At 43.4% G+C, this 19,232-nt stretch overlaps 2 protein-coding genes across 5 annotated transcripts in view; both read right to left on the bottom strand.

The window, feature by feature from the left end:
• Positions 1–9: 9 nt before the first annotated feature.
• LOC105696368 (nuclear receptor subfamily 2 group E member 1) lies at positions 10–3,657 on the bottom strand. Its single transcript, XM_012418787.1, has 6 exons — positions 3,654–3,657; positions 3,316–3,456; positions 3,102–3,197; positions 1,155–1,418; positions 756–1,091; positions 10–401 (listed from the first exon to the last, which is right to left on the bottom strand). The coding sequence occupies exons 1-6, from the start codon at positions 3,655–3,657 to the stop codon at positions 169–171; spliced, it is 1,074 nt and encodes a 357-aa protein (XP_012274210.1). The 3' UTR covers positions 10–168.
• A 235-nt stretch (positions 3,658–3,892) lies between these two features.
• Positions 3,893–19,232, bottom strand: part of LOC105696516 (GATA-binding factor A) — a 45,083-nt gene continuing 29,743 nt past the window's right edge. For 3 of the 4 annotated variants that reach the window (XM_012419049.1, XM_012419050.1, XM_012419051.1), the window contains 5 exons: positions 9,685–9,902; positions 9,180–9,439; positions 7,295–7,467; positions 6,857–7,136; positions 3,893–6,544 (listed from right to left, as the gene is read on the bottom strand). In XM_012419049.1, coding sequence (XP_012274472.1) covers positions 6,225–6,544; positions 6,857–7,136; positions 7,295–7,467; positions 9,180–9,439; positions 9,685–9,872 — 1,221 coding nt within the window. In that variant the 5' untranslated portion in view covers positions 9,873–9,902 and the 3' untranslated portion in view covers positions 3,893–6,224. The remainder of the gene's footprint in view (positions 6,545–6,856; positions 7,137–7,294; positions 7,468–9,179; positions 9,440–9,684; positions 9,903–19,232) is intronic. The other variant, XM_012419052.2, reaches the window with a different exon arrangement.

The following is a 19,232-nucleotide window of genomic DNA, read 5'->3' as shown; positions in this document are numbered from 1 at the left end:
TAGGTACGTTTGAACATTTACATACCCGACAATACGGAAAATTATTATTTTCCCCTAACCAGTGGAATACTTAAGGTGGTATGAAAGAACCAGACTATATATATATATACATACATAATTTATTTATTACATAAATTAAGAGGAGCACTTTGAAGCAATTATTAGTACTTAATGAATGGAGGCGATCACATGGTCTAATGCGACATCCCCAATAATGGGGGAAAAAAGTTCCTGCCCGAGTTCTCGAGGATAATTAACCATTAAGGATGGTAAAATAAGCATGATTTGTATAATTCGGTGGCCTTGGTCGCTTCGGTCTTGATGATGTCGAAGTAAAACATCAATTGCGGAGTTCCTCGCCTTCGTGAGAATCTTCATGCTCTCCGTTGTCTCTACTAACTCTGCAAGTCAGAAATTAAACGGAAAATGTGTCAAAGGCGTCATTAAATCCAGTTCATTTTATCGTAATTGTATCACATGCGTGAAAACAAATGAAACATGACATATACGAGTTTTTCAATGTCGCTTGAGATGTAAACTACGGTTCATTACATTATTATTATTAATATTTAAGTCTATATATTAATAACCCTTTGATATCACCTTAAGCGAGAATTTTTTATCAGACGTTCAGAATATCTTCTTAAAATTTGAGCAATTATTTCTTGAAAGGCCTGTATAAACTTATGTTTACCGTTGATGTCATTTTTCCTTCTGGTTTTAACGAAATAAAAAATACACTCGGAGGTGTTTACCTGGTCGACACAGGACGAAAGTCTCCAAGACCGACAACTCCACCTGGTCCAGATGCAATTGGGACACCAGGGTGCGTGCAGTTTTCAAGGTCGCAGCTGAGACCTTCGTGGTCCTTCTTTGCAGATCGGAAATATCGATCGGCCAGGTGCAAGATCGAAGGATGTAGAGGGAGGACCAAGTCCTACGAAGAATCGCGTTTTGCTCGGCGACGTCCAGGATGGAAAAGTCCTGATGACGACGAGCATCCCGGATCGTCGTCAGGAGGATTTGGGCGGAAATCTCGTAATGGACGGCATCCTCTGGTAGAATGACAATTGAAATTGAAACACGGTATACTTAAATTAATACCGCACTGTGAACGGTGAATATAGTAACATCTTGAGGCGTTTTCTTATTACTAGTTTTAGATTTACCTGGTGGAACGATCCCAGAAAATGGCGGCGGACATAGAAGAGGAGGGTAAAGGAAATGTGCGTCGGCCTGCACTTTAAGAAACGACTTCATGTAGTTTTGAGTACGAAGACGTTGCCTTTTGTGTGGCTGATTAGCCGCAGAACTTGAAGTACTCCCTGAAGAGTCATTTTTTGCATCCCAAGTGGATTTTGACGAAGACGTCGAGGAAGTGTTGTTTCCGGAACGAGGACCTCTCTCTTCTTGGACTGCTGCAAGATGCTTTACTTTACCATCGTTCGTGTCTGTGCTTTTTGAATCGAGGGGTTGTTCATTCACCATATCATGAATTTTTATGCTTGAAATTATTTAATTTAAACAATGTCGGATTAATGGAAAAAGGAACTAGGCAATTTCTTAAGTGTTTAGGCGGCGAATAATCTGCGGTCGATGTTGTTATTATATATGATTAATTATTAATGCGATATGCATACAAGCTTATGTACTTTCGTTTACAAGATTCATTGTTTGATTAAAAATTGTTCGTTGATTTATAAGGTGAATTATTAATGCAGTGCTTATTATGTATGTATGTTTCGGATAATATTCAAGCTTTCGATGTTTCCATTCTTTTCATATTCTAGAGATATTCCGTGTGAATGTTCCTTTAACCAAAAGGGGAAGGGTGAGTTCATGTGTACATAAAGCCGACCCGAGGGTGACATACTCGATGTGATTTGATCGTTGTTAAGTTTGACATGTCAGTCGGTCCGTCCTGTCAACTTTTTGTCAATAGCTCGATATCGCTCCGAGATTGTCCGCCGTCATGGGAAAATATGGAAATTCATATTTTCTTAATGCAAAACTGGGGAAAGTACGACTGTCGATCACACGCACTAACGATACATTTGTTTGTAATTTGTTTAAAAATAAAACTATGTACCCTGGCGGTCATGAATGGCTTCCTCGTGTACATGGCACAGCCTGGTGGTGGTAAAGTAAACGTAACGTAAAAGCGAGCTCTAGAACTTATGTACTTGCGGTACCTGATGTATAATAAACTGTAAAATGATTAATGTAATAAGGCAACTTATTGAACAATAACAATGACTGACTGAAGTTTCACGTCGATATATGCAGGTCACTCGTGCAAACGATATCAGGCATGGGATCCAAAAATGATTTACACGGTAGAAAGCTATCGTAAAATGGCAAGACTGTAAATCCAAGTCCCATGACTCGAGGATTTCTCCCCGATGGATGACGCTCGATATTCTTAATTACGTTAATTAGAGTACCGCGAAGCGCGCTATCGCGGAGGTACTGGTTTCCTTTTATGATGGTGGATATATGAGAGTGCATTTTGAAGTGGCATCCGCTCCAGTTACGACTCGGCTGTCAATTAAATCCGTTGACAAGTCGGCCTGGTCGCGTGACCAACGCGTGCCAGTGTTTGCATCCTTTCGATTCGCTCGATTTGCGCACCTGCCTTGAAACCTGACTTCCTCCTCATTTTGCCACCGTCTCTTATATCGCTAGATCTTGACGAATTATTTTTCAAATTTGCCCTCATTATATCACGTATTTGCATAATGCCCTAAGGTGGTATGAAAGTCTGATATATACGTGCGAAAAAATTCAAATCAAACTTTTCCCCAAACTGGGTGCACCGAATTATATTTCTTATCACTCTTATATCCCTGACAAATTATTCTTTTAAACACGCCCCCATTAAATCAAGAATTAATTAATTATGCGTGTACACATAATGTTTGAATATTTGAAGAAAAATTAGCCGAAGAGCTTTAGTGTCCTCATTTTTTAATTTCAATGTATACATTGTACTTTCGAACAATGGGATCTGAAGTACTCGAGACCTGTTAATTTTTTTTTTTTTAATAATTTGTTTCGTTTTGTCTGGTATATATTATAAAAAATTGTTTATAATGCCTTACCTGCTGTGTTCATATGCACTGTGAAGCATTTTTTAAGCCGACAATGTGGACACCAATTTCTTCGAGCTTTGTCGACTATACAAGCGCCGTTTCCGGCTGTAAATAAACATTTCCGGTTCACTTCAGTTTTAGTTAAATTTATGGAGACTCGTCGCGGTAATTCACGGATAATTCTTTATCGGACTTTAATTTACATGAAATAAAGTGGACACACCTATGCAGGTATAAAGTGCTCCTCGGCGGATGGATCTTTTAAAAAAACAAGAACAACCATCGCAACAGTAAACTCCATAATGTTTACCATAAGAACGGTCTCCACATACTTTGCAAGCCACTGGAGTGGGTAGTGTTCTTCCTGTAGTAAATTATAATTCATTAAAAACAATTGCCCCTCAATGAAGATTTTCTTAATCAAAAATGATTTATACGATTTTTTTTATACGATTTCCTTGCAATTTTTCAATTAAAGTAAAGACGCGGATAACAAACCTTATTATCACTGGATCGAGAACAAGAAACAAATTTGATAAAACCGTGGCCATGCAAACTTACCCATTGATGCGAATAAGTGACGGCTGATAGTAGAATCACGATTATCTTCCAGTTTGGCGCACAAGTACTAGTAACGTGATAAGAGATGTACTTGAGAGAGAAAAATCGTAAAAAATTGTATCTTGTTCCTCGAAAGAAGGAAATTGGAAATAGGCTTTGCCGATAGTCGGAAGTCGACTGAACGGAAGTTATGACGGTTCTCCAGGAGCACTCTGCGCAGTTTGACACCTCTAGGGTAGAGGTGATTTTCCTAAGGTGGAGGTGGAAGGGTAGTCGTCATGGGGGGTTAAATCAACGTGACCAGGGCGGGGTTTCTCCTTGTATTAACAATGTTGACACAGTCCACAAAAGAGCCTCTCGAGCGATCCAAGCAACTCGGATTTCACTTCGTCGAAACGAAACTTTATTGCATAAGTACACGAGTGGGGTTACCTTGTGCGTGCGTGCGTCCTCCTTTTATTAATAATAAATCCATAAAAATTAATAGTGACCCTACTCGATCAAGTCGGATATATCTCTAGGCTCGCTAAATGCGCACTCGACGCTATTTACAATGACGTACTCGTTTAAGTTGACGATCGCAATTGGTGTTAAATTGGGGTAGATACCGAAATAGTGAACGCGAGATGATAACTAATCTTCCCCTGGCTTTTTAGGAACTGTCCAGCTTAGATTGATCCTTTCGCATTGATCTATCATAAAGTGACTATACATGTAACAATAAATCGTTGAGATAAATCTGCGCAAACCGATCTACATAGATTTAACTAAGAGGCGTCACAGTGGAATTCGAATTAATTGCACGGGATATGAATCGATATGGCTTATCATTACGTGTGTAGTCATATTAAGTACGTAGAGGTGTACCCTCAAAGGTGACATGTAACGATATATCGCTGCGGTGTATCTGCACATCTGCGATAAGGAATCAGGATCTTCCTTGTAGCCTCCATATTCACGTTGTAAAGTGCGAAACAATTCGGTACACCCATTTTGGAGAAAAGCTACAAGAACGACAGACCACTCGGATACGACTTTCGCATCCCCTTAACGGCGCAAACAAATCGCCGCGATTTATCGTTACGCGTGTAGCTACCTTAAGGCTGACTCGAGAATCTCGATTAATTGTCAATGTTCTCGTCGATTCGAATCGGGATTACCGTCCCTCCGTACCGAGGACAGGTACCGAACAATTGCTTTTCGATACTTATCCCCGCACCTGTTCCTGACTAGGACTGGCAGAATTCAGATATTCGATTGAATGAACGATTGAGCACACAAAAGAAACAGTGTCATTTGAATCGACTGGGCGATACCCTTAAAAAGAAAAGAAAAAAAAGGAAAAAAGTGTGTTATTAGACTCGACCGATTTCACTCCACCTTAACGATCATACACTGAATATGGGGAAGGCACTCGTACCCAGCAATACATTTTTCTTCGAATCCATTTGGCAAAGTCGGCGAGTCCAAACGGGACGAGGGTTCACTTTGTTGTCGAATATTTGCATTCCGGCGACATAAAGAACCCTACATTTGACCAGCGGGTATAAGATGAACATTTAGATGCTCCGAGAGGTGGAGACACGAGAATCCGAGTCGCCCTTACACCACCTAGCTCCACACGTGGCCGCTCGCGGAGATTACCATTAATATTCTTTTCCAGGCTCCATCCGAAAAGACAGAGTGCCATAAATAACTTAAATCGATATCACACATCGAGTAAGCACTTAGAGTCCCGCCGGTAAGGAACGGGTTCCGATAACGCGACACTCGGCTCGTCCCGGAGTCCCTTTTTCTTTCTCTCCTGTAATTAACGCAAAAAGCTCGCCCGATCGCCCCTCTCGGAGAGATCGAGGATGGAAACGAGATCACGGAAGTCCGTTTATCGACCTCAGGGTCCCCAGGGGTCCAAAAAGTCGCTTTCCTCGGCCACGTTTCCGGGGCTTTCTCATCGGCCTCCACCGGCATCTCCTAATTACCGCTCTTGCGAAATCGAAGACCCCGGGAGCTTCGTTAATCGCCCTAATCAACCGTCCACTTTCTCGTCCAGGGTAAACCTCGGTATCGGGGAATGATATCATTCTCATACGAGCTTTCGGGAGATCTTTCTCGTTTGCGGTCTTCGTTTTGGCGTTAAACGGTTCATGACAACTTCTATCCTTGATACTCTTTTGTTAGGGCGTCCAAGTATATTAATTAGGTTCAGTGGATTCAACGACTCATTACGTTAAACTTCTAAGCGGGGATATTCACTGCAAGCAATCCGTTGTACGTGACAAGTTAATACTCAAATCCCAAGGTTCGGACCAAAGGTTCAAAAGATCGCGTTCATGATCCCTGTTGGTTAAGTGCTCGGGACATCGAGTCCTCCAGCTCCCTTGATCTTGCCGTTAATCATTGTCCAAGTACCCGGATGATAAGCCCATCGTCGGAAAAGATCCTTTTGATGTGGACTTCTTTGAGAAGGTCCACATCCCCTGGTCTTTTTAAAGTTCTTTTCAAGGGGGCGTTTCACGTTATCAAGCCTCCGGGAGAACCTTATCATGCTTACCAGACACTTTGGGGATGTCTTTACGTCGATGCCAGAAGCTTCGCGGCCGCGGTTACGTGGTGCTGATGGTGGTACGGTGCTTCCTGGGAGCTGTAGTAGTTCTGCTGCTGATGTTCGCTCGTTGGGGTCCCCAGCTGATGAGGATGCTGGTAAAACGAGCCGTAAGGTTGGCCGACGATTCCGTCGCAGCTTCGCGGCTCCGTTTTGACGGTAGGGACACTTCCACTGGCCAGTAAAGATGTATGACCTAGGTACACCGATCGATCTGCCGAGGTCGAGGTCGAAGAATTCGAGGACTTCGCCACCTCCAGCTGATGCTGCTGCTGGCTGTTCTTCAACTCTGCGAATCAACGGGATAACAAAGAATATTGATAATTCCACATCCCTGTATGAAAATCGATTTTCGTCGCGGCTTAAAAGCGCAGGAAAATAGCCCAATCTCGATGACCTGGTTAAGGTTGACATTACTCATTCAAGAGGCTGATAAAAAATTAAATTCATTGTCTAGTTCGACGCGCCAGGCTAAACGTCGAAGACAATGACTAGGTCAGGGTTTCTTAATTTTAAACTTCCGCGGTCTGAGTTGTCCCTTAAGGGAATGTCAAAATGGCAATACTTCATTAATAATTTCGATCCTAATATCCGAACTAACCATTCGGGGGTGACGACGTCGACGACGCGTTGGTTTCGTGTTCCCCGGTGTTGGTCCTCGCGCTCGGTTCCGGAGTCTTTTTCGGCTTGCGTTTCCGCGTCTGAATTCCGTCCTTCCTCATCGTCAGCGGTCTATTCACTCCGTGAAGTTTGAAGTACAAGCCGCAGGCATTGCAAACCGGCTCGCCTTCGTTGTTGCGCCTCCACAGTGTTGTGGTCCTGGTGCCACAATTCGTGCAGCAAAGCCCGAGCCGTCGTGTAGCCGTCTGCAATTCGGAGATCTGTCCCATTGTTAATTTATCCGAACGCGGTCTTCCCTTTTGAGAATCCTCCATAAATTATCAGTTGATAAAATGTCGGTAATGGCATTACTGGGATATGACTGGAGTATGCAGTTAATACATATTCCTACAACCCACCGATCAATTGATAAACTTACCAGGCGTTTTGAGGGCTTGATAAGAGGACGGTTCATGCCGTTCATTTTGTGATAAAGACCGCAAGCATTGCACAGATAATGGCCGGTGCCATCCCTTCGCCAAAGTGGAGTTGAAATGGCACCACAATTCACGCATTCTCTGCCCTCACCGAATTGGAAGTCCATCGCGGTGTCTGTAAATTCAACCAATGATCTCTTGGTCAATCATCAGTGAACGGAATGCGTAACTATATAAATACACCGTGCAATTATAATAAAAAAAATAGGAACAATTACAGTTTGTACGCCTGTAAGAAATACCAGTGCCACGGTGTACTATACGGTTTTGCTTTTGCCGCATTTATCGCGGTCTGGGCCTTAATCGGTGCCCTTGCTCGATTTAAACGCAGATCATCCATTTAAACTATGCCGCTTCTCTGGGCAGCCGTGATCCGAGGCACTTGACCGTAGGTTCAACTCTCGGCACTTTTCAAAGAGACCGCTATCACTTATCCGCACATGGCCCGCCGATTACCGCCGCCGGTGCTGCTACCGATGCAGTCGATGCACCCGATGCACCCGATCCTGCTTTGCATCCCCCAGGAGAGGAACTCTCTCACAGTCCCCTTTTCCATTTCCCTCGAGTGGTTCTACGTTTTTACGCCCCCTTAAAGTAATCTCCCAGGCAACCCATTAAGTGGAATATACGTAAATTAATCGTCTAAATTAGGTCCATAGGTATAGGAATTGTACATCGTCTATCTTCCACTTAAAAAAATATATATATACTTTAGATATTTTTTTATGATGATAGGTGATATACATTTGTATGTTGAATGCATTAAATGCATGTTGAATGTATTATGAGTTTCCCGGAATATTCGAGGGAAAACTCTAATATTGTAATGTAACAGCCGCGCCCATTGGTGGGCGCACGTGGGTGCCTCAACTTCATGTAATTCCGATTCGCCGTGTCAATATAGCGCAAAGATTACGAGAGAGCAAGTACATGCTCTCCCCGTGAGCTCGGGAAAAAATTCTATTATATGCATCTGAATACGAATTCGAAATTTCCTCGATTGGCGAACCGTGTTCCTTCGGATTTAGGAACATCCGGGACACATCGGGCTTGAAAATTTCATGACTTTTCGGAAAGAAATCGACAGTAGAGGACAGCTTGCAAAAATTGTACATGGCCCCGGATTGCATTGCTCCTTGGAAGTAATACAAGTTCATAAAGTACGCGTTGAAAGCCTTGTATACGGTATACGGAATTTTCTAACATTCTTGCAGATATTTATATATCTTGATATCCATTCTTGATAGATATAATGTATATTTTATGTTGTATGTAATATGCCATTACCGATTATTAATGCCCTCGAAAACGTACTTGTATTTTCATGATGGTACGACTTATCTTTTTGCTCTGTGTGTATTAAGGTGATATGTACGTACCAAAAAGTCAACATCATCGGAAACATATGTTAAAAACGTAGGCGTCTATTCGGACCTTACCCTATACTTTAAATTGTTTTTGGCCATACAGCTTAATGAACACTCTATTTTTGCCTCAAGTGGACGCGATCTGAGGATCTTAACTCGGAATTAGAATCTCGAGAGCCTTCTTCGAAGGCTAATCTTGATTAGCTCCTGGAATACTTCTGGACGAAAAAGTAGACGCGCTCTTAGAGCAAAAATTTAGTTACAGCTAAACGTCACAGATGGCGACGTTGGTCCTAAGCAGTCGTTAGAATAATGCATTCCGGGGATTTCGAGAGTTTAACGTCGATCTCTTCGTCATTACTTTACCGAAATGACATACTGAACGTTTCAGTTCGTATAATTCTCAACGTGGACGGTAAAAGATTTCAATATAAATATAAATGTCAATAAAATAACGCACCGTATGGTGAAGCACGCTGGAAGCCCGCGCCGTCGTATGCGCGCCAAGAGGACATCATCGCGACGTTCTGCGCATAGAAGGGCGCAGCCGCGGCCGCGGCGAGGCTCGAGTGAGGGTGGCCAGTATGCGGGTGACCGGCATGGGGGTGGGAGTGCCCCGTATGAGGTCCCATGCCTCCAGCAGAGCTCCCCGTGTGACCGGCGAGCGCGTGGTGGGCCGCGTAAGTATCGACGCCATGTTGCCACGAAGCCGTCTTCTCCCTGGAACGGCGATGGTTGAACGTTCATTTGCAAGAAGCATTTTCCGACCAGCTCCAAGAACTCCCGACTAACTCTGTACCTTCCTCTATGTTAAATGTACATTATGGATAAATAAAAAACGTGATAAAATCCGTCATCAGAGTTCGAATTCGACCCCCAAGAACTTGTACCTTTGACGGATCTTTACGATATTTTATAATAATTTTAAGAAGTGGCAAAGAATGATATACTTAAAAATGATTTACCACGCGGGTGAAGGCGAGCCGGGAAAGGAATGGTACTGGGCCGTGGCTGCCGAAGGAATGGTCGGCCTGGACGAAGGAACGTACACCGGGGCCTGCAATTGTTGGCCGTGTTGTTGCTGCTGTTGTTGGGATTGCTGCTGGTAGTCGGAACCTGCGCCGTACCCGCCGCTTCCGGTCCCGTGGAACATCCTCCTCGAGAGCTACAACCACGTCATTTGCTGTAACGAAAAAGGCCTAGGTCAATCCTGGTCTGCGATCTCAGCCGAAAAGTGTAACATCCACATGACACTTGTTCATTTGGACGATAAAATTAAATGTTTCCGGCACCTAACCTGAACTTAATTCTACTTAAGCCTCGTTACGACATTAAGATGATATAAAAGAGTCAGCCTATATATATGTCTGAGAAGTTAAACTGTTGGGGAAAATATTATCCGAATTGAGGGTACCGATTCCTTTCAAATTTTACCATGCGAATATGGAGGACCTAACTCGAACAAATTTTAAATTGTTCGAGCTAGGTCCTGAAGATCTTCAGTTTCCATTTTAAGCCTCAGATTTTTATTCTCAGGTGTTGCGAATTTTATGGTGCTATAAGAAATGGTTAAGAAGCACGCTTGGCAGACGAACCGTGGGAATTGCTGAGATTCAATGTAAATGCGAGCAGCTCAGAGCGCGATAAGTAGACGCTAATGGCGTTACCGTACTAAGGGAAACAAATTATTTTATTAAATACTGATTACAGTGTTTAAGCAAGGGCGTTTCACGCGCAATTTGCAATGGAACGTTTGGTTATTGCGCGGTGCAGATACGGCAGGAAAACGGCGTATCGCTGGTTAAACCTAAAGAACCAAGTAATTGGATTTCATTTAGACCGCGGGAGATAGCATAATGTATTATTTTATGGGAATTAATTAGTCCAGGTTCCGAGTAAATTGGCTATAGTTCGCGTTACTGGGCACATACTTTTAATTATCTCCTCGCTCCAGATTCTTCAATTCTGTACCCATCATTTTATCATTGACTTCATAAGGACCTCGTCTATCCCTTATAGTGTACGGATATCTTTGTAAGTATAGTTCTAAAAAAAAACAAAAGGAAGATAATGGTAAAATGAATTACGGGTCTGGTATAAAAAGGAACGACCTCCCTTTCCTCTCTCGCTAAAAAGCCTCTTCCCTGGGACATAACGTGTTAATATATTTCTCCTACCAAGCGGAGGATCATTTCAATGGGTTTTTATCGATGGATGCTTTTAGAGGACGTCTCTTTTTATGGGGTTCATGCAGAACCACCGCGTAGGCTTCGCGTTTTTTGCTAGTCTCTCTCGGATGAATCTTCGCCTTTCGGAGTTAAGCCGAAGGACCGCCATAAAACAACTCGCGGGGGTTCGAAAACATTCAGCCGAACATAAAACGCTTTGGGAAATCTTAACGATTCCCGATTCGCCCTGGGACCCTAGTTCCCGTGGACCCTTCATTGTCTTAACATTGTTGTGAAATGCGCGCGCGTGGGACGCGGCATTTCCGATACAGCTCGACCACCCACGGTTTGTCTCCGTCAAGATTCCATCGTGATAACCCATATCAGCCGCAGCCCTTCCAACGGTAGTTCCGTTTCATATTCAAAAATTTCCAAGTTCCTTCCAGCATGTCATAATTACCCAGATAGACGAAATCATGGAAAATTTCTCGTCCATACGGTGACGTTAAGATTCCTCTCGTGATAACCCTCGTAATAAGGACCCAAAGAAGAAATGTCTCGTTAAAAAAATGAAACTTCACCGAGCATCGCGTTCTTACTCAGGACCTCCATAATCACGTGTTAGTTTCCAACGATTCGGTGCACCCAGTTTGGAGAAAAGTTTTATAAATATTTTTACGCTTTATATATATATATATGAAAATGCTCTTAAATGTACTTTTCGCATTCTTTACGCGAAACACTTCCTCTAGGTATTTCCCGTAAAAACCCTGGGACAGTTCCGACGGTCCGCCATGGTCCAGGATCGTCCACCATGGGTCGGAGTCCCCTCGCCCTCCGTAACCGGCCACGCGGCGGCGTCCGCGGGTTAATTTATAACCGCGTCGGAGATCCGTTCGCGGTCCGCGGCGAGGAGGGAATGCGGGCTGCCAGTCGTAGACCGCGGGGTGGGGGGTGGGCTCGCTCAGTCGGAGTAGGGGAGGGGGAAGGAGGGGACGCGTCTCCTCCCCCTCGAGGCCCGCTCCGCCGGAGAATCCGACTCACCGACAGCGGCCATCGCGCGGCCACGAGTGCTCCCGTGTAGGCGGGACCAAGGGACTCGCGTGTAGTCGACCTTCTGGGACCACCTCTCCGCCCCGTGGCCCTGAGAACCAGTCCGGGCGATCTTTATGGTCGGTCCTATGCGCCGGGCCAAATGGATCTCCCGCACTTTCGTCCCTCCGGCTCTTTTTTTTAACGTCTTTCATCTTTCTCGCGGCTCGCTCGCTTTCTTAGAGATCTCCAGATTTTATTGCCGACGCCTAGGGACTTCTTCTCTACGTTCCCAATTACTCCTGGTAAGGATCTACATGTAAAATAATGCTCAGGAATTGTGGCGACGCCTGAAAAAATATTTCCTCCATTCCGAGAATGATAATTATTTAATCATTTCGGATAAACGTCTAATTTATTACGGTTCGTTGGAGGGAATTATTATTGGAATTAACGAAATATTTCTTTGGTTCAATGACATCTCCTTTGTCAGGGTAAGGTCCGGATGTACCGTAGCCTCGTAACTTCAGGTGTCGCTCGTAGATATCTATAAATAACGACCCCCGTGGTAACTTAATTGCGACCGTAAATTAAATATCATTCCGCTGTCGCATATAAATTCCAATACGCATAAGTCTATCGGCGCGCATAATGGCGCTGGTCCATTAGATAATGGTGTGCACGGGTGCATGTGCAAGCCAGTGGGCGCGTACACGCGCGCATGCGCGCAAGATGCATTCCGGCCACTCGTTTAAGCCCGGTGGCACTGGGACGTAATTCGAGATGTAAATTCGACTCTCCCCGCCTCCCGATCGACGGCGACGTTTCTCTAATCCGGTAATGAAAGTTTAATCGACGGTGATACTCACCTGCGTGGCTCGTTTACGCCAGCCCAACTTACGACTCACGCATTCGCGTGTAAGTGTAAGTAGGGTATATTACAGGGAAATTCAGGCAATACCTTCGATCATACGATTTTATAATACTCCCATATCGCGAACAACCCGAGAGAACAAAAGAGAAAGGACAAAGAACTTCTGCGCGTGCGCGGGAGGGTGGACCTTTAAAAATAATTAGAGCAGCAAAAATCTTTTATACGGGGATTTCTAAAATTTCACTTTTATTTCTAAATCATTATTTTATCATTATCTTGGTTATGTGGGAATTACGCAATTGGCGGATTTCAAGATGACGCATGCGCAGGAAGAGGTCGAAAGCCTCATTTGTATCGTATTGTTAAAATCATCGTAGACGACCAACAGAAATATAAATGGCATTGCCTTCGATGTATGCAAAACAATATTTAAGAAAAAAAATGAAGAGCTCGCGTTACACCTTTATTGGTAAAAAATGGTATCCCTTTGTTTATGTCATCGCGTATGCTGCACATCCGAGGATAGACAATTTGCCAAGGAATCGCGGAAAGTGTTTATGAAAAATACAATGTCAATTTATTCCGGGGATAAATTATTCGGAAATGCGGGCATACGCGAGTCCAACTTGCGTACATAGGTTTACGCATGTACGTACGTACGTACGTGTGCTCGCCGTCGGGTGTATTGTTGTGCAATTCAGCCGGCACCTCCGATGCGTGCAAACGCTTGTAAACTTTGCTAAAATATATGTTTTTTACGCCTCCGAAAGAGGCGACACGCCATAAGCTTGTTTTCCTTACTTGTAAATATTGGCGGCCTTTTATTGTCATCATGCATAATAAGCATCTGTGCGTCACCAATTTAATAACAATCCTGACAGTATTCATGGACACTTCTTCCCGCGCAAAAGGTCCAACGAAATTTTATTATTGCAGTAAATTATTTCGGAATGCGGGTGTATTCACCTGCGACGTTACCCCCGGGGTCGTTTGCACGAGCCTAACTCGTCATGCATGTTGAGGTTATGTACGCGAATGTGTATTTACATACAGGCGAAAGTTGGAAAATTGAGTAGGTACATCCCGTACGCGCGAACATTACCGACTCCTGGCTTGGTAACTGCAAAACAAGTATTCATTATCTTTAGACAATAGATATAGCACTTTAGTACTGTAAACATTGACACGTGGTCTCGGGGACCACTTCAATATTTTTCACTACAAAGTGCAAGTATCAAACTGTATATGTCTTGGAAAATGTACGAGTACTTTCGGAATGCTCATGAATGATATTAAGAAACATAGTTGACTATTCTTTAATCCGTCAAATTGAAATTAATTTCTACGGGCATTTGGTAATATCGACGTTTAGCATTATCAAAAGGAGAAGTACCGCAATGACCCAATTATCCTGGAGTTTATGATAGGTAAGCAAGTACGGGGAGTCGCATTAACGTCATGGAAAACGTACAAGTACTCTTGGAATGCTCATGAATAATATTTAAAAACATAGTTATCCCGATCCCGATGTGAATATGAGAAATCTCCGTTAGGAAAGTCAACGTCACCGAGACTTTATTCCACCGTTAAATACGATACGATTACTCCGTCGATCGTACACGCGTACAGAGTCATTATTAGCTTGTAAACATCCATTCCCGGAGGGTCTCGGTACATTGAAAGAAAATATTACAGGGGAATGCAAATCCAGTCGGAGTCGTCGTTTCCTCTCGTGTTATTCAAATGCGAAGTCCTGATGCAACGTTTCGCAGGATGCGAAGCGATTTTTTTTTTTTTTATTAATAACCCTACTTTTAACGCACTTCTAATCTATCGGTCGGGACATTAATTCATTTTTCTGGGTTGACAGTGAATTAAACGCTCCTCCCTAAGTGAATACCCGGGGGAAGAAATTGTCGCGGCGTGACATCTCGTAATACATAGGCAAGGGAAAAAAGTGCGTAAGACCGGGGACAAGTGAGAATTTATTACCCACTACTCGGCGATAGTTTTATATCGAATTATCGAAATCTCATTCGTCTTGTTAGCGACTTGGGTCAAAGATACGTGCGTACAGAGGCATACCCACAAGTACGGAGCCATACCCACGCGTACAGAGACTCGCAAACGCGCCTACGCGTTTTGCGTGCAAACCGAGACAAACTCGTCCGATCATTGAAAAGTTGGATTTCTTGAATGTAAACAATTTCCCACCGATATATATCATCCTAAAAATTTTCTTCCTCTAAATTAGCGTAGTCAACTTGATTACAATTTGACGATCTTACTCGGTACTTGTAAATTTCTTTATATGTATTTTAAAAATAGTTTATAAAAATTAAATTTTGCGTGTTTCAGGACCTACCTTAGGGTCTCGATATTCACGTTTTAAAGTATGTAATTATTTGAGACACCCAGTTCTATGAAAAGTTTTACGAACGATTGAGCTTTCGGATGCCACTTTCACATCCCCTTAAGGATCCGTATTTTATACGTTACATATATATAACGTATAAAAAATATATATGTATTTTTTTTATACGTACAACTCGGTGATTCGCGACCCTCGGACGCGGCTCGACTATCTCCGTTCGGTGAACGACCCCCTCGAGTACCCGCCACCCTGTCGAGAGGGACCGGATAAGAATTCCATCGGTGGATTAGGAATTCGGTCGCTATTGGACGAAGTGGCCTAATCCCCGGCGGGTCGACATTCGTGGAAAGGCCGGGAGTACTCCGGCCGAGGTGGAGTAGCCGAAAGAGTAGCCGGCTCGGAGGAAGAGGCGCCACGGCGCCGCCCGCGTAGAAGGGTTTCCTTGTAGGCGCACGCACACGAATGGCCGACACGAGACACGAGGCTCCTCTTTATATATATTTCGGTCGCCGACGCGCCGCGATCGCGGTGACACGCTAACGGGCTCGGATTTGATGCCGATCCCGCTCCCTGGTGGACCGGGCCGCGTTATAGCCGACACACGTATGCACTTAAAAAGGAAGAAGACGCGGATATCTAGCCAGGTGATTAGTGGGCGAAATGGACATTGCGCGGGAACGGTTAGTCGCGTATAGAAAAAAAAAAAAAAATTAACCCTCTAAACACGGAGTCATCTCGACATACGGGCGAGATTCGTCTGACCGTGCAGGCGATATTGGACCAAACTGCGCACTCTTATCGATGCACACTTACACAAAAAATTGTAATTGTTATTAAATATAGAGAATGATCACCCAAAACTGCGTACCGAGTACGTGGCAATTCCGGAAAGACATTGGGCGATACGTAAACGTGTATGTTTTAACCCTTTTCTTTAATTAGCTCGGTGCATCCGAGCCCAGCGTAATTTAGTTCATATCTCGAGGTTACAATCAGGTAAATGTGAGTTCGAGTTGACGAGGAGGTTCCATTCCTGGAGGTGGTATTCTATGTGTCATCGTGCAAGTACCGCGGTAATGTTAATTCACGTACTCGGTGTAAAAAGGAGAAAGATACCCGGGACCAGTTCTTAGATAACATCGTAATCTCGGGAAGAAAGGGGAATTATGAACCGGCCTTAAAGCGTCCCGACGTCGGCGTGCCGGTTTCTAGAAATTGCTTCTGGCTGACTTGTGGATCCGTGATTTTTTAATTGTAATTCATTTCAATTAGTTCTTTTAAGTGCGGAAAAGGAGAGAGAGAGAGATTCGGCCGGTAAACCGCTAATTCGATTTATAAGAGGAGGATGGTCCTTTCTCAAGAGATACTCTCCTTAGAAGAGATTCCCCAGGAGTAAATCCACGTAAATCGGCTTAAGCGGAACACATATCTGTCTTTTCTTGTAGTAGATAGAGGAAACCAGTTAATTGATAAAATCGCAATTGCCTAAAGAAAGGCAAAATAGAAATGAAAGGCCCGAAGCATAATAAAAGCTTTCATATATATTTAAGATGCTTTCATGTATCAGCATTTCCCTCCAAAAATCCATTGAACATATTCCTTCGGATAAATTAATGTAAAATGATTTTAACATTTTTCGGGCACAGTCTTATGGGATAAAATAATGGTACAAAATGATAATGGTAACGATGGTAAATCAATTATGGAATTAAATAAAATGGTATGAAAGCCAGCCAGGTTACTTTTTAAGGGAGCGATATCGAGCATTTTTCTCCTTCGACTTTTTGTGCGCCGCCATATTGGTAATGCGCATTTATCAGCCGCTGGGAGCGCGATAACGCGAAGGACGTTCCAATTTATCGGATCGGCGTAAACGACTCGGGTATCGGGACGATCGCGGCTCTAGTTACATACAGGCATGTAACAATTTCTATCTGTCAGGACGACGACCACCATAACGACGAGAGGAACGGCGGTAACGGAGTTAGCGTTCGAAGTATCTTACCGTAATGTATGCCGCGTATCTTGCGTATGCCGCGAGCCGCTCTACATGCCGAGGACATAATCATACGTTAAACTATCTTATGCCGAATGCGAATATTCGGATAAAAATCCTATCCGTTGATCGGAATAGTTCCCGAGAGCACCGCGATCAACTAGTACTGGTCTAGTCTATGCGAAAACGTGATCGGAAAGACAATATTCCGGAAAAGTTGTGTGAACATGTCCCCCGGTAAAAATGAAGTACGCGCGCTTAGAAATACCTAGGCAAGGTACTGGAGGCCCATCAAAATGGAAATGAGAAGAAAGCAAGGCCTACTGTAAAGTTCACTTTTTTTTTCCCATCCCTTCTCCAGACTCCAAACCGAAATGGAAATAAATCCCGAACCTATCTCGCGTATCCATTAGTCATTAACCCATTACTTGACGTTTTTTACACGTCCTAGTATCCGTTAGTCTTTCGACTTTGACGTAATCCTATGAAATGATTCTACCGAAAATTGGGGCGGCATTCATTAACACATCGTTTCGTAATTTTGTCGAGTTACTTCAAATCACCGCGAAAGGGATCTCGTATAAAATTATTAACAAACATTTGTTCATTGCTAATCGATGTAAACGACGTGAAAGGATTCGGTACGACCGGTTCGAAGAAAAAATTTCATGAACGATCCCCTCGGATGGCAATTAAAGTTTCGATGATTTTCGATGATTTCCAATAATTTCCAATAATTTCTGTTGATTTCCGATAATCGTTATGACGATTTTCAATTATTTCCGATGATTTCCAGAATTAAAATGCAAGATTTCCTGAGTGGATACGAGAAGATCCTCTTTCTCGGCGGTGAACGTCCTCCACGAGGCGTGACGGGTCGTAATCCGAAACCGAGATGCAAACACGAGATAAACCTCGAAGTATCGGTACTCGTCCAGTTTCGGGCGCGTGCCTCTTCAGCATCCATGCATTTTTTCAGGTGCAGGACGCCGGAGTGGGTATCTCCTTTGAGTGTATTTAAGCCGTCGAGAAAGAGATGCGATCGCTACCGCGAATAGCCTCGCGTCCCTGCCAAAGGAATATCTTAAAAGAAATCGAAAAACGTGTCATCGAAGCACCGAGAGGGTCTTCGTCCCTGGTCAGACGTAGGATTAAAAAATGGCTAATGTCCGAGAGGGCCTCTCGGCTACCCTGAGCAAATTTTATGAGAAGACGCGCAACAATTTATTTTATTTCAGGTATTTTATAAGACGTTAAATAAACTGGAATAAATTGAACGACACGTTTCTTCGAAATCATGACGATTGACTTGAGTCAAGTAATTTCTCGAATGAAGAAAATATTTCTTTGGCTCGATGAATTTTTTTTTCCTCGCATTTTCAATCGATTTGCGGGAATTAGTGGAGGGTACGATTTGATATTTTTAAGACATTTGCAAGGATTATACGAAACTTGTTCGCCCCGAACAATGGTACCGAGAAAGAAGGTTTAGGTTTCGGTCTCGTTATCCGCTCGTGAAAATTCAAGCGTTTATCGCAAGAGACAACTCGACGTCCGATAACAACATCCGCTTGGTGGAAATAAAAAGATCGTAAAGTGGCGAGCAATGTGTCGAACACTTAATAAAATGAAAAAGAAAACCTCACGGTGAGTACTTTGGAAACTCGTGCGATTAGAAAAGCGATACCTCGTTTAGGACATTACGGTATTGTAATAATAAATGTGTACCGAGCATGAGTAATTTTTTAAAGTCCAAGTCATGGGCATTACTCAACGTTTGCATCGGCAATGCTTGCTACAGTTGTAAGTACATGTCATTTGCATCGCGAAAAAAAGGGAGAAAGAAAAAAAAAACAATTGACTTGCAAAATCTGACCTTAATGTAGATATTCTCTCTTAATTAACGACGGCTGATGAATTTCCAGAACACTCGGACGAACGATTCTAAGGAAAATATTCGCAGAAACGCGTAGTGCTAATCGGGCCGTGTTTTCGTTTTGCAATGCTTGTACCTATCGACCATTAGCTTTGCATAGCAAAGCGATGCGAATGGTAATAATTGCTAATCG

The sequence above is a fragment of the Orussus abietinus genome, unplaced genomic scaffold (genome assembly GCF_000612105.2).
Source record: "Orussus abietinus isolate OABI.00-Male unplaced genomic scaffold, Oabi_2.0 scaffold15, whole genome shotgun sequence".
Lineage (NCBI taxonomy): Eukaryota > Metazoa > Arthropoda > Insecta > Hymenoptera > Orussidae > Orussus > Orussus abietinus.
The sequence above is the reverse complement of the archived record's forward strand: the minus strand, read 5'-3'. Positions and strand labels throughout refer to the sequence as shown.